Genomic DNA, 12,850 nt, shown 5'->3' on the forward strand with positions numbered 1-12,850 from the left:
CTCCATCCATTGTACCCACAAGTTTTAACTGTGCCCCCCATGACGTGCCCCCCCCCCCCATGCCACTGCTTTGTAAATCCTTACCTGCTCGTCACGGCTTTTCTCGCCGTCACCCCAGTTACCGTTAGTGGCACTCGCAGTAGTGGTCGGGGATGACTAGTAGTCGTGCCAGGAGACAGGTGAGAAATGAAAGTGCGCTGGCTCCAGGGAGGGGGGAACATTTAACAAGTGAACGCGGCGTCACTAGGATGGTTCCTGATAGTTTTCATGGTGAATTCGATCAGGAATCGGCATGTGGTGTATGGGCAGGAAACAAATCTCTCCCAGATCAGATTCCATCAGAGAGAAATCTGTCTCAGGATCAGTCTGCTCATACATCTTCTGATGTTCTCTGCAGTCATACTGTAACAGAACTGTCACTGATAAATAATGCCTGCTACACACCATGCAATTTCCCATCAGATAGATGGGCCGATAGATCATTTCCAACAGATCCGATCGGATTTCTGATTGATTTTCTGATTTTTCTGATCACTTCTATACAAATCGATCAGAAAGCCAATTAGAAATCAGATCGGACCTGTCGGAAATTATCTATTCGATCAATGTATCTGACAGGAAATTGCATGGTGTGTACCAGGCTTAACATTAAACAACTGCCATCATTCACCAATAGGACTGTGGGATTCCATGAAAGTCTTATTTAGGAATAGGATTAGATATACAACTGTTTATCTCAGTTTATGTTCACTTAATATGAGTAAAACTGAACTAATAATTTTTCCACCGTCTCTGTCCACCTCCCTGCCTGAAGTAACTATAAGGGCCCGTTCAGATCACAAATGCGGATGGCCATGCGTGCGGACCGCAACGCGTACGAACGCACACCATCCGTGTTTGTGTGCGTTGCGTGGCTAATCCCATCACTGAAAAGTGAATGGGACAGCCACGCGTTTTGACAAAATATGCGTGCAGCATGCGTTCCCGGACCGCACAGGTCCGGAACGCATGCAGTGTGAACATCAGACAGTGCAGTCTATGCACTGTCTGATGTCGTGCGTGTCGGCCTCCTGCACGCGTTTCCAAAACGCAGCTGGAAACGCGTGCAATCTGAACGGGCCCTTAATGTTAATAACACTCCCATAACTTCAGTTCCCAAAGCACGGTGCTTGGGGGTAATATTCCACTCATATCTCTCTTTTATTCCTCATGTTCACTCCATAACCAGCTCCTGCCATCTCCAACTCAAAAACATATCTCGCATCCGTCCTTTTCTCACTCAAGACACAACCAAAATGTTAATACATGCTCTTATAATTTCTCGTCTGGACTACTGCAGCGTACTACTTTGTGGACTACCTTCTAACAGACTGGCCCCCCTCCAGTCGGTACTGAACTCAGCTGCTCGTCTCATTCATCTTTCTTCTCGATCTTCCTCGGCTGACCCTCTCTGCCAAGCTCTTCACTGGCTGCCAATTAACCAGAGGATCCAGTTCAAACTCCTAACCCTAACTTACAAAGCTCTCCACAATCTCTCTCCCCGGTACATATCCTCACATATTCCCAGATACAAACCCAATCGCAATCTCAGATCTGCACATGATCTTCTGTTGTGCTCCTCTAGAATCACCTCCTCACATTCACGCTTACAAGATTTTGCACGCGCTTCACCCCTTCTCTGGAATCCCCTCCCACAACACATCTGTCACTCTCCAACCTTTGTTGCCTTTAAACGCTCTCTAAAAACTCATTTGTTCCAACAAGCATATGCGCTACCTTAGGCCACTTCCCTTTGTACTAAGACCAAATTGCACTCCTACTAGGTATCCTAAAACACACTGCCTTTATATATTTCATCGTATACTACCCCTCCTCTTGTTTCCCCCCATTCCCTTTAGATTGTAAGCTTGCAAGGGCAGGGCTCTCTCCCCCTTTTGTGTCTTGGAAATTATACATTTTATTCATCATGTTACTTTTATCACTGTCATGACTACTTCTGTATTTTGTATTATGTATGTTGTATCATTTTTGTATTTTGCCACTAATTATGTTTCTTGTATATTAGTGTACACCATTATCTGTATTATGTACCCCATGCTTGTTTCTTACTTTGTACAGCGCCACGGAATATGTTGGCGCTTTATAAATCAACAATAATAACATTAAAACCCACTATAAAAGACAGTTTTTGTGCCAAAGGGCTGAGATGGGTATAAACCACTCCTACTGGAGCGTACTGACGGACAGGGGAGCGCCCTCCTCTGGTCGCACTCTGCAGCCCCCCCCCCCCCCCCCCGGGAAGCACTGTTAGATGGGGGTAGATCTGGGGAGCCCGCCAGCTGGCCCTGCTCTGCGGTGGTTCCTCCTAAGCCTAATAGAGCTCAAAGTGAAATGTATTGCAAATCTGTCTGCAGTGTGTGGAAGGAGTAGATCAGATTTCGATCAGAGCAGGATCTATCTTTTGGGCAGGTTGGTGGCTAAGCAAGAAGGGAGAGAGAAGGCAGAGTGACTGGCACACAACAGGCTGATGCGCTGTACCGGGGGCCCGACGCCATCATTGTGCTCACAGTTATCAGAACCACTAACTGCAGCCAAGCAATAAGGGAGAGAGAAGAGAGTGACTGGCACACAACAGGCAGATGCGCTGTACCAGGGGCCCGACACCATCATTGTGCTCACAGCAATCAGAACCACTAACTGCAGCTAAGCAATAAGGGAGAGAGAAGGCAGAGTGACTGACACACAACAGGCTGATGCCCTGTACCGGGGGCCTGACGTCATCTCTGTGCTCACAGTTATCAGAACCACTAACTGCAGCTAAGCAATAAGGGAGAGAGAAGAGAGTGACTGGCACACAACAGGCTGATGCCCTGTACCGGGGGCCCGACGCCATCATTGTGCTCACAGCTATCAGAGCCACTAACTGCAGCCAAGCAAGAAGGGAGAGAGAAGGCAGAGTGACTGGCACACAACAGGCTGATGCCCTGTACCGGGGGCCCGACGCCATCATTGTGCTCACAGCTATCAGAGCCACTAACTGCAGCCAAGCAATAAGGGAGAGAGAAGGCAGAGTGACTGGCACACAACAGGCTGATGTGCTGTACCGGGGGCCCGACGCCATCATTGTGCTCACAGTTATCAGAACCACTAACTGCAGCAGCAGAAAGGAAAGCACCCAACATGAATGCTGCAGAATTTACTCCAACAGGATCATACCGACAGATACGGCTTCAATGGGTAAAGAAAGACGGCCTCAGCCCTCTGCAATCTGCCAGTGTATGACCACCGTCAGTGCCCCCCACCCCACCCCCGTACCTCCTTAGCACTTATGCCACAAACTGTCAACGATTGGCGCACGTGTGTGTGTGTGTGTGTGTGTGTGTAGGTGTGTGTGTACAGTGTGTGTGTAGGTGTGTGTGTGTGTAGGTGTGTGTGTAGGTGTGTGTGTAGGTGTGTGTGTAGGTGTGTGTGTAGGTGTGTGTGTGTGTGTAGGTGTGTGTGTAGGTGTGTGTGTGTGTGTGTGTGTAGGTGTGTGTGTAGGTGTGTGTGTAGGTGTGTGTGTAGGTGTGTGTGTAGGTGTGTGTGTAGGTGTGTGTGTAGGTGTGTGTGTAGGTGTGTGTAGGTGTGTGTGTAGGTGTGTGTGTGTAGGTGTGTGTGTGTGTGTAGGGGTGTGTGTGTGTGGGGGTGTGTGTGTAGGTGTGTGTGTGTAGGTGTGTGTGTGTAGGTGTGTGTGTGTAGGTGTGTGTGTAGGTGTGTGTGTGTAGGTGTGTGTTTAGGTGTGTGTGTGTAGGTGTGTGTGTAGGTGTGTGTGTGTGTAGGTGTGTGTGTGTAGGTGTGTGTGTGTAGGTGTGTGTGTAGGTGTGTGTGTGTAGGTGTGTGTGTGTGTAGGTGTGTGTGTAGGTGTGTGTGTGTGTAGGTGTGTGTGTAGGTGTGTGTGTAGGTGTGTGTGTAGGTGTGTGTGTAGGTGTGTGTGTAGGTGTGTGTGTAGGTGTGTGTGTAGGTGTGTGTAGGTGTGTGTGTAGGTGTGTGTGTGTAGGTGTGTGTGTGTGTGTAGGGGTGTGTGTGTGTGGGGGTGTGTGTGTAGGTGTGTGTGTGTAGGTGTGTGTGTGTAGGTGTGTGTGTGTGTAGGTGTGTGTGTAGGTGTGTGTGTGTAGGTGTGTGTGTAGGTGTGTGTGTAGGTGTGTGTGTAGGTGTGTGTGTGTAGGTGTGTGTGTGTAGGTGTGTGTGTAGGTGTGTGTGTGTAGGTGTGTGTGTGTGTGTGTAGGTGTGTGTGTGTAGGTGTGTGTGTAGGTGTGTGTGTAGGTGTGTGTGTGTGTAGGTGTGTGTGTAGGTGTGTGTGTGTAGGTGTGTGTGTGTGTAGGTGTGTGTGTGTAGGTGTGTGTGTGTAGGTGTGTGTGTAGGTGTGTGTGTGTAGGTGTGTGTGTGTAGGTGTGTGTGTGTAGGTGTGTGTGTAGGTGTGTGTGTAGGTGTGTAGGTGTGTGTGTAGGTGTGTGTGTAGGTGTGTGTGTGTGTAGGTGTGTGTGTGTAGGTGTGTGTGTAGGTGTGTGTGTGTAGGTGTGTAGGTGTGTGTGTGTAGGTGTGTGTGTGTAGGTGTGTGTGTAGGTGTGTGTGTGTGTAGGTGTGTGTGTGTAGGTGTGTGTGTGTAGGTGTGTGTGTGTAGGTGTGTGTGTGTAGGTGTGTGTGTAGGTGTGTGTGTAGGTGTGTGTGTAGGTGTGTGTGTAGGTGTGTGTGTGTAGGTGTGTGTGTGTGTGTAGGTGTGTAGGTGTGTGTGTGTGTAGGTGTGTGTGTAGGTGTGTGTGTGTGTAGGTGTGTGTGTAGGTGTGTGTTTAGGTGTGTGTGTGTGTAGGTGTGTGTGTAGGTGTGTGTGTGTAGGTGTGTGTGTGTAGGTGTGTGTGTAGGTGTGTGTGTAGGTGTGTGTGTGTAGGTGTGTGTGTGTAGGTGTGTGTGTAGGTGTGTGTGTGTAGGTGTGTGTGTGTGTAGGTGTGTGTGTAGGTGTGTGTGTAGGTGTGTGTGTAGGTGTGTGTGTAGGTGTAGGTGTGTGTGTAGGTGTGTGTGTGTAGGTGTGTGTGTAGGTGTGTGTGTGTAGGTGTGTGTGTAGGTGTGTGTGTAGGTGTGTGTGTAGGTGTGTGTGTGTGTAGGTGTGTGTGTGTGTAGGTGTGTGTGTAGGTGTGTGTGTGTAGGTGTGTGTGTGTAGGTGTGTGTGTAGGTGTGTGTGTGTGTAGGTGTGTGTGTGTAGGTGTGTGTGTGTGTGTGTAGGTGTGTGTGTGTAGGTGTGTGTGTAGGTGTGTGTGTAGGTGTGTGTGTGTGTAGGTGTGTGTGTAGGTGTGTGTGTGTAGGTGTGTGTGTGTGTAGGTGTGTGTGTGTAGGTGTGTGTGTGTAGGTGTGTGTGTAGGTGTGTGTGTAGGTGTGTGTGTGTAGGTGTGTGTGTGTAGGTGTGTGTGTAGGTGTGTGTGTAGGTGTGTAGGTGTGTGTGTAGGTGTGTGTGTAGGTGTGTGTGTGTGTAGGTGTGTGTGTGTAGGTGTGTGTGTAGGTGTGTGTGTGTAGGTGTGTAGGTGTGTGTGTGTAGGTGTGTGTGTGTAGGTGTGTGTGTAGGTGTGTGTGTGTGTAGGTGTGTGTGTGTAGGTGTGTGTGTGTAGGTGTGTGTGTGTAGGTGTGTGTGTGTAGGTGTGTGTGTAGGTGTGTGTGTGTAGGTGTGTGTGTGTGTAGGTGTGTGTGTGTGTAGGTGTGTGTGTAGGTGTGTGTGTGTGTAGGTGTGTGTGTAGGTGTGTGTGTGTAGGTGTGTGTGTGTGTAGGTGTGTGTGTGTAGGTGTGTGTAGGTGTGTGTGTGTAGGTGTGTGTGTAGGTGTGTGTGTAGGTGTGTGTGTGTGTAGGTGTGTGTGTGTGTGTGTGTAGGTGTGTGTGTAGGTGTGTGTGTAGGTGTGTGTGTGTAGGTGTGTGTGTGTGTAGGTGTGTGTGTGTAGGTGTGTGTGTAGGTGTGTGTGTAGGTGTGTGTGTAGGTGTGTGTGTAGGTGTGTGTGTGTGTGTAGGTGTGTGTGTAGGTGTGTGTGTAGGTGTGTGTGTGTACATTTTTAGCACTCAATGACATAGCTCCCAACTGTCCCTCTTTGGGAGCCCTGTCCCTCTGTCCCTCTTTCCTCCTCATTTGTCCCTCTTTCAGGACTTTGTCCCTCTTTTTATGTAAATATATTTATTTTTCTACTAAAAATGTGTTCGTTTGACTCTAAACTTTATTCCCATCCTTTAAATGGATATATTACTAATTGTAAAATGTTACTATGAAGGAAAATGAACCAGGATAGAAAGGACCAGTGTGGTTTGAATTATGAAACAACATTTTTCTTATGAAATCTTTATGGTATGCGTGGCTAGGGGTGTGATCAGGGGTGTGGCAGGGGCGTGGCTTAAGTGTCCCCTTTCTTACCTCAAAAATTTGGGATGTATGCACAACGATATGTTAGATGAGCCATGCTAGCCTGTTTTGCACTCAGGAAGCATCTGCATCAGCATTGCACCACCACAGCCTTCATATAGGATATAAATCCCCTGGAAGTGCCGCTACATCTAGACAGACGTCTGTTTCCTGTCTCAGGCCAGTCATTAGCTGGGGTGTGGATTGTGCTACAGAGGAAAAGTCCATAAATGTCAGACAATGACACAGGTGGCCTTTCTGTCTCACTGTAAACTCCCCCATAATAGGTGCAGAGGAATGGAGCCCGCAGTAAGGGCCCGAGCGCACACTACATGAAAGGACTCCTGAGGTGAACATTTATATCTACCTTTAATTATCTGGGGCCTCTTGAAGCACCTAAAAGTCTTCTGGGTCCCCCGCCGCAGCTCTAGTGCTCCCCGGTGCCCCACTGGCCGTCCGTAAGGCTTGCTGACCCATTTATTGGCGGGCGGCGCTTCTGCGCATGAGAACGTGCCCACATCACCCTCCCTACTGCACATTGCAACAGAACATGTCACTAGCCTGCAGGCCAACAACTTGTCTGTACTGCCTTTAGCCCAACGATATGTCACCCAGGTGATAGAGTCACGATCTCACAACCTAGCACTGAATTAAGAAGACCGGTGACATATAAAGGCCTTTCTACAAATCAGAAACAGGTGACATACCTTTCGTTTTTTGGTTGGCGGTCCCGTATCCTTCAGCGGTTGCGGTTCATCTTGCGTTGCTGCCACGGGCTCTGTAGTGCCGGCCGTTTGCTCGTCATCTGCAATCAATGTGTATGTAGTTATCATATGTCAGTAATTAATGTTTTCATACACGTTATAAAGGAAAGCTGACCCCCAAATGGCAATTATAATGATCTAAATCTGAGCTCTGAAACCGCTCTTATGCTGGGAATACACGTTACGTTTTTCGCGTTCGATTCTGCGCGCGATCTATTAGCCATTCGATTTCCTGCTCGATTCTATCATCTTCCACTCATTTTTCTTCTCTTTTTTCCGTTCACTTCTATGAGAAATCGAGCGTAAAAGAATCGAGCGGAACATCGGACATGGCGGAATTGTATCATCGAAGGCGTCTATCGGAACGATTCTTAGCAAAAAACGTGCTGTGTATTCCCAGTATTAGGCCCTGAAAACAAAATCAGATTTGCTGTAGATCACGTAAAACCGATATGCAATTTTTATTTTTTAATTAAACGGCCTTCCAAGGGATCCTGAAGCTACTGTAAAAAAAATAAAATAAAGAGTTTCACTTACCTGGGGCTTCTTCCAGCCCCTTGCAGCTGTCCAGTGCCTGCGCCGTCCTGGAACGATCCTCTGATCCCCGCCACAGCTCACTTTCAATGACTTACAAGTCGATGTCCAATGCTGCTGTGCTGCCCTGGCCACAAGCGTCCTCGTTTGCGCTCCTGACGCCAGAAGCGTCCTGCGCAAAAGTAGTACAAGAAAATCTCTACCGCGTCTGTGCAGGACGCCTCCGGCGACGGCAGCGTGAACGAGGACGCGTGCGGCCAGGTGCCGTGTATGGCGACCAGTGAAAAAGCCGCGGCAGGGGGGCCGGTGGATGGTTCCGGGTATGCGTGGGACAGGGCAGCTAAACCCCCCAATTTGCACCAGTATAGGGAGTATAGTTACCCCTGGATTGCTAGTATAGTTGCCCCAGTATAGGGAGTATAGTTACCCCTGGATTGCTAGTATAGTTGCCCCAGTATAGGGAGTATAGTTACCCCTGGATTGCTAGTATAGTTGCCCCAGTATAGGGAGTATAGTTACCCCTGGATTGCTAGTATAGTTGCCCCAGTATAGGGAGTATAGTTACCCCTGGATTGCTAGTATAGTTGCCCCAGTATAGGGAGTATAGTTACCCCTGGATTGTTAGTATAGTTGCCCCAGTATAGGGAGTATAGTTACCCCTGGATTGCTAGTATAGTTGCCCCAGTATAGGGAGTATAGTTACCCCTGGATTGTTAGTATAGTTGCCCCAGTATAGGGAGTATAGTTACCCCTGGATTGTTAGTATAGTTGCCCCAGTATAGGGAGTATAGTTACCCCTGGATTGCTAGTATAGTTGCCCCAGTATAGGGAGTATAGTTACCCCTGGATTGCTAGTATAGTTGCCCCAGTATAGGGAGTATAGTTACCCCTGGATTGCTAGTATAGTTGCCCCAGTATAGGGAGTATAGTTACCCCTGGATTGCTAGTATAGTTGCCCCAGTATAGGGAGTATAGTTACCCCTGGATTGCTAGTATAGTTGCCCCAGTATAGGGAGTATAGTTACCCCTGGATTGCTAGTATAGTTGCCCCAGTATAGGGAGTATAGTTACCCCTGGATTGCTAGTATAGTTGCCCCAGTATAGGGAGTATAGTTACCCCTGGATTGCTAGTATAGTTGCCCCAGTATAGGGAGTATAGTTACCCCAGGATTGCTAGTATAGTTGCCCCAGTATAGGGAGTATAGTTACCCCTGGATTGCTAGTATAGTTGCCCCAGTATAGGGAGTATAGTTACCCCTGGATTGCTAGTATAGTTGCCCCAGTATAGGGAGTATAGTTACCCCTGGATTGCTAGTATAGTTGCCCCAGTATAGGGAGTATAGTTACCCCTGGATTGCTAGTATAGTTGCCCCAGTATAGGGAGTATAGTTACCCCTGGATTGCTAGTATAGTTGCCCCAGTATAGGGAGTATAGTTACCCCTGGATTGCTAGTATAGTTGCCCCAGTATAGGGAGTATAGTTACCCCAGGATTGCTAGTATAGTTGCCCCAGTATAGGGAGTATAGTTACCCCTGGATTGCTAGTATAGTTGCCCCAGTATAGGGAGTATAGTTACCCCTGGATTGCTAGTATAGTTGCCCCAGTATAGGGAGTATAGTTACCCCTGGATTGCTAGTATAGTTGCCCCAGTATAGGGAGTATAGTTACCCCTGGATTGCTAGTATAGTTGCCCCAGTATAGGGAGTATAGTTACCCCTGGATTGCTAGTATAGTTGCCCCAGTATAGTTACCCCTGGATTGCTAGTATAGTTGCCCCAGTATAGGGAGTATAGTTACCCCTGGATTGCTAGTATAGTTGCCCCAGTATAGGGAGTATAGTTACCCCTGGATTGCTAGTATAGTTGCCCCAGTATAGGGAGTATAGTTACCCCTGGATTGTTAGTATAGTTGCCCCAGTATAGGGAGTATAGTTACCCCTGGATTGCTAGTATAGTGGCCCCAGTATAGGGAGTATAGTTACCCCTGGATTGCTAGTATAGTTGCCCCAGTATAGGGAGTATAGTTACCCCTGGATTGCTAGAATAGTTGCCCCAGTATAGGGAGTATAGTTACCCCTGGATTGCTAGTATAGTTGCCCCAGTATAGGGAGTATAGTTACCCCTGGATTGCTAGTATAGTTGCCCCAGTATAGGGAGTATAGTTACCCCTGGATTGCTCGTATAGTTGCCCCAGTATAGGGAGTATAGTTACCCCTGGATTGCTAGTATAGTTGCCCCAGTATAGGGAGTATAGTTACCCCTGGATTGCTAGTATAGTTGCCCCAGTATAGGGAGTATAGTTACCCCTGGATTGTTAGTATAGTTGCCCCAGTATAGGGAGTATAGTTACCCCTGGATTGCTAGTATAGTGGCCCCAGTATAGGGAGTATAGTTACCCCTGGATTGCTAGTATAGTTGCCCCAGTATAGGGAGTATAGTTACCCCTGGATTGTTAGTATAGTTGCCCCAGTATAGGGAGTATAGTTACCCCTGGATTGCTAGTATAGTTGCCCCAGTATAGGGAGTATAGTTACCCCTGGATTGCTAGTATAGTTGCCCCAGTATAGGGAGTATAGTTACCCCTGGATTGCTAGTATAGTTGCCCCAGTATAGGGAGTATAGTTACCCCTGGATTGCTAGTATAGTTGCCCCAGTATAGTTACCCCTGGATTGCTAGTATAGTTGCCCCAGTATAGGGAGTATAGTTACCCCTGGATTGCTAGTATAGTTGCCCCAGTATAGGGAGTATAGTTACCCCTGGATTGCTAGTATAGTTGCCCCAGTATAGGGAGTATAGTTACCCCTGGATTGTTAGTATAGTTGCCCCAGTATAGGGAGTATAGTTACCCCTGGATTGCTAGTATAGTGGCCCCAGTATAGGGAGTATAGTTACCCCTGGATTGCTAGTATAGTTGCCCCAGTATAGGGAGTATAGTTACCCCTGGATTGCTAGAATAGTTGCCCCAGTATAGGGAGTATAGTTACCCCTGGATTGCTAGTATAGTTGCCCCAGTATAGGGAGTATAGTTACCCCTGGATTGCTAGTATAGTTGCCCCAGTATAGGGAGTATAGTTACCCCTGGATTGCTAGTATAGTTGCCCCAGTATAGGGAGTATAGTTACCCCTGGATTGCTAGTATAGTTGCCCCAGTATAGGGAGTATAGTTACCCCTGGATTGCTAGTATAGTTGCCCCAGTATAGGGAGTATAGTTACCCCTGGATTGTTAGTATAGTTGCCCCAGTATAGGGAGTATAGTTACCCCTGGATTGCTAGTATAGTGGCCCCAGTATAGGGAGTATAGTTACCCCTGGATTGCTAGTATAGTTGCCCCAGTATAGGGAGTATAGTTACCCCTGGATTGTTAGTATAGTTGCCCCAGTATAGGGAGTATAGTTACCCCTGGATTGCTAGTATAGTTGCCCCAGTATAGGGAGTATAGTTACCCCTGGATTGCTAGTATAGTTGCCCCAGTATAGGGAGTATAGTTACCCCTGGATTGCTAGTATAGTTGCCCCAGTATAGGGAGTATAGTTACCCCTGGATTGCTAGTATAGTTGCCCCAGTATAGGGAGTATAGTTACCCCTGGATTGTTAGTATAGTTGCCCCAGTATAGGGAGTATAGTTACCCCTGGATTGCTAGTATAGTGGCCCCAGTATAGGGAGTATAGTTACCCCTGGATTGCTAGTATAGTTGCCCCAGTATAGGGAGTATAGTTACCCCTGGATTGTTAGTATAGTTGCCCCAGTATAGGGAGTATAGTTACCCCTGGATTGCTAGTATAGTTGCCCCAGTATAGGGAGTATAGTTACCCCTGGATTGCTAGTATAGTTGCCCCAGTATAGGGAGTATAGTTACCCCTGGATTGCTAGTATAGTTGCCCCAGTATAGGGAGTATAGTTACCCCTGGATTGCTAGTATAGTTGCCCCAGTATAGGGAGTATAGTTACCCCTGGATTGCTAGTATAGTTGCCCCAGTATAGGGAGTATAGTTACCCCTGGATTGCTAGTATAGTTGCCCCAGTATAGGGAGTATAGTTACCCCTGGATTGCTAGTATAGCTGCCCCAGTATAGGGAGTATAGTTACCCCCAGGATTGCTAGTATAGTTGCCCCAGTATAGGGAGTATAGTTACCCCTGGATTGCTAGTATAGTTTCCCCATTATAGGGAGTATAGTTACCCCTGGATTGCTAGTATAGTTGCCCCAGTATAGGGAGTATAGTTAACCCTGGATTGCTAGTATAGTTGCCCCAGTATAGGGAGTATAGTTAACCCTGGATTGCTAGTATAGTTGCCCCAGTATAGGGAGTATAGTTGTCCCTGTATAGTTAGCATATTTGCCCCAGTATAGGGAGTATAGTTACCCCTGGATTGCTAGTATAGTTGCCCCAGTATAGGGAGTATAGTTACCCCTGGATTGTTAGTATAGTTGCCCCAGTATAGGGAGTATAGTTACCCCTGGATTGCTAGTATAGTTGCCCCAGTATAGGGAGTATAGTTACCCCTGGATTGTTAGTATAGTTGCCCCAGTATAGGGAGTATAGTTACCCCTGGATTGCTAGTATAGTTGCCCCAGTATAGGGAGTATAGTTACCCCTGGATTGCTAGTATAGTTGCCCCAGTATAGGGAGTATAGTTACCCCTGGATTGCTAGTATAGTTGCCCCAGTATAGGGAGTATAGTTACCCCTGGATTGCTAGTATAGTTGCCCCAGTATAGGGAGTATAGTTACCCCCAGGATTGCTAGTATAGTTGCCCCAGTATAGGGAGTATAGTTACCCCTGGATTGCTAGTATAGTTTCCCCATTATAGGGAGTATAGTTACCCCTGGATTGCTAGTATAGTTGCCCCAGTATAGTTAACCCTGGATTGCTAGTATAGTTGCCCCAGTATAGGGAGTATAGTTGTCCCTGTATAGTTAGCATAGTTGCCCCAGTATAGGGAGTATAGTTACCCCTGGATTGCTAGTATAGTTGCCCCAGTATAGGGAGTATAGTTACCCCTGGATTGCTAGTATAGTTGCCCCAGTATAGGGAGTATAGTTACCCCTGGATTGCTAGTATAGTTGCCCCAGTATAGGGAGTATAGTTACCCCTGGATTGTTAGTATAGTTGCCCCAGTATAGGGAGTATAGTTACCCC

The 12,850-nt window shown here is 47.5% G+C and overlaps 1 protein-coding gene across 1 annotated transcript in view; it reads right to left on the bottom strand.

Moving 5' to 3' along the window:
- Positions 1-12,850, bottom strand: part of LOC137564492 (E3 ubiquitin-protein ligase RNF213-like) — a 299,702-nt gene that overhangs the window by 234,660 nt on the left and 52,192 nt on the right. The window contains 1 exon segment of the mRNA XM_068278410.1: positions 7,117-7,214. Within this exon segment, the coding sequence (XP_068134511.1) occupies positions 7,117-7,214 (98 nt within the window).

Source organism: Hyperolius riggenbachi, chromosome 3 (assembly GCF_040937935.1).
Source record: "Hyperolius riggenbachi isolate aHypRig1 chromosome 3, aHypRig1.pri, whole genome shotgun sequence".
Lineage (NCBI taxonomy): Eukaryota > Metazoa > Chordata > Amphibia > Anura > Hyperoliidae > Hyperolius > Hyperolius riggenbachi.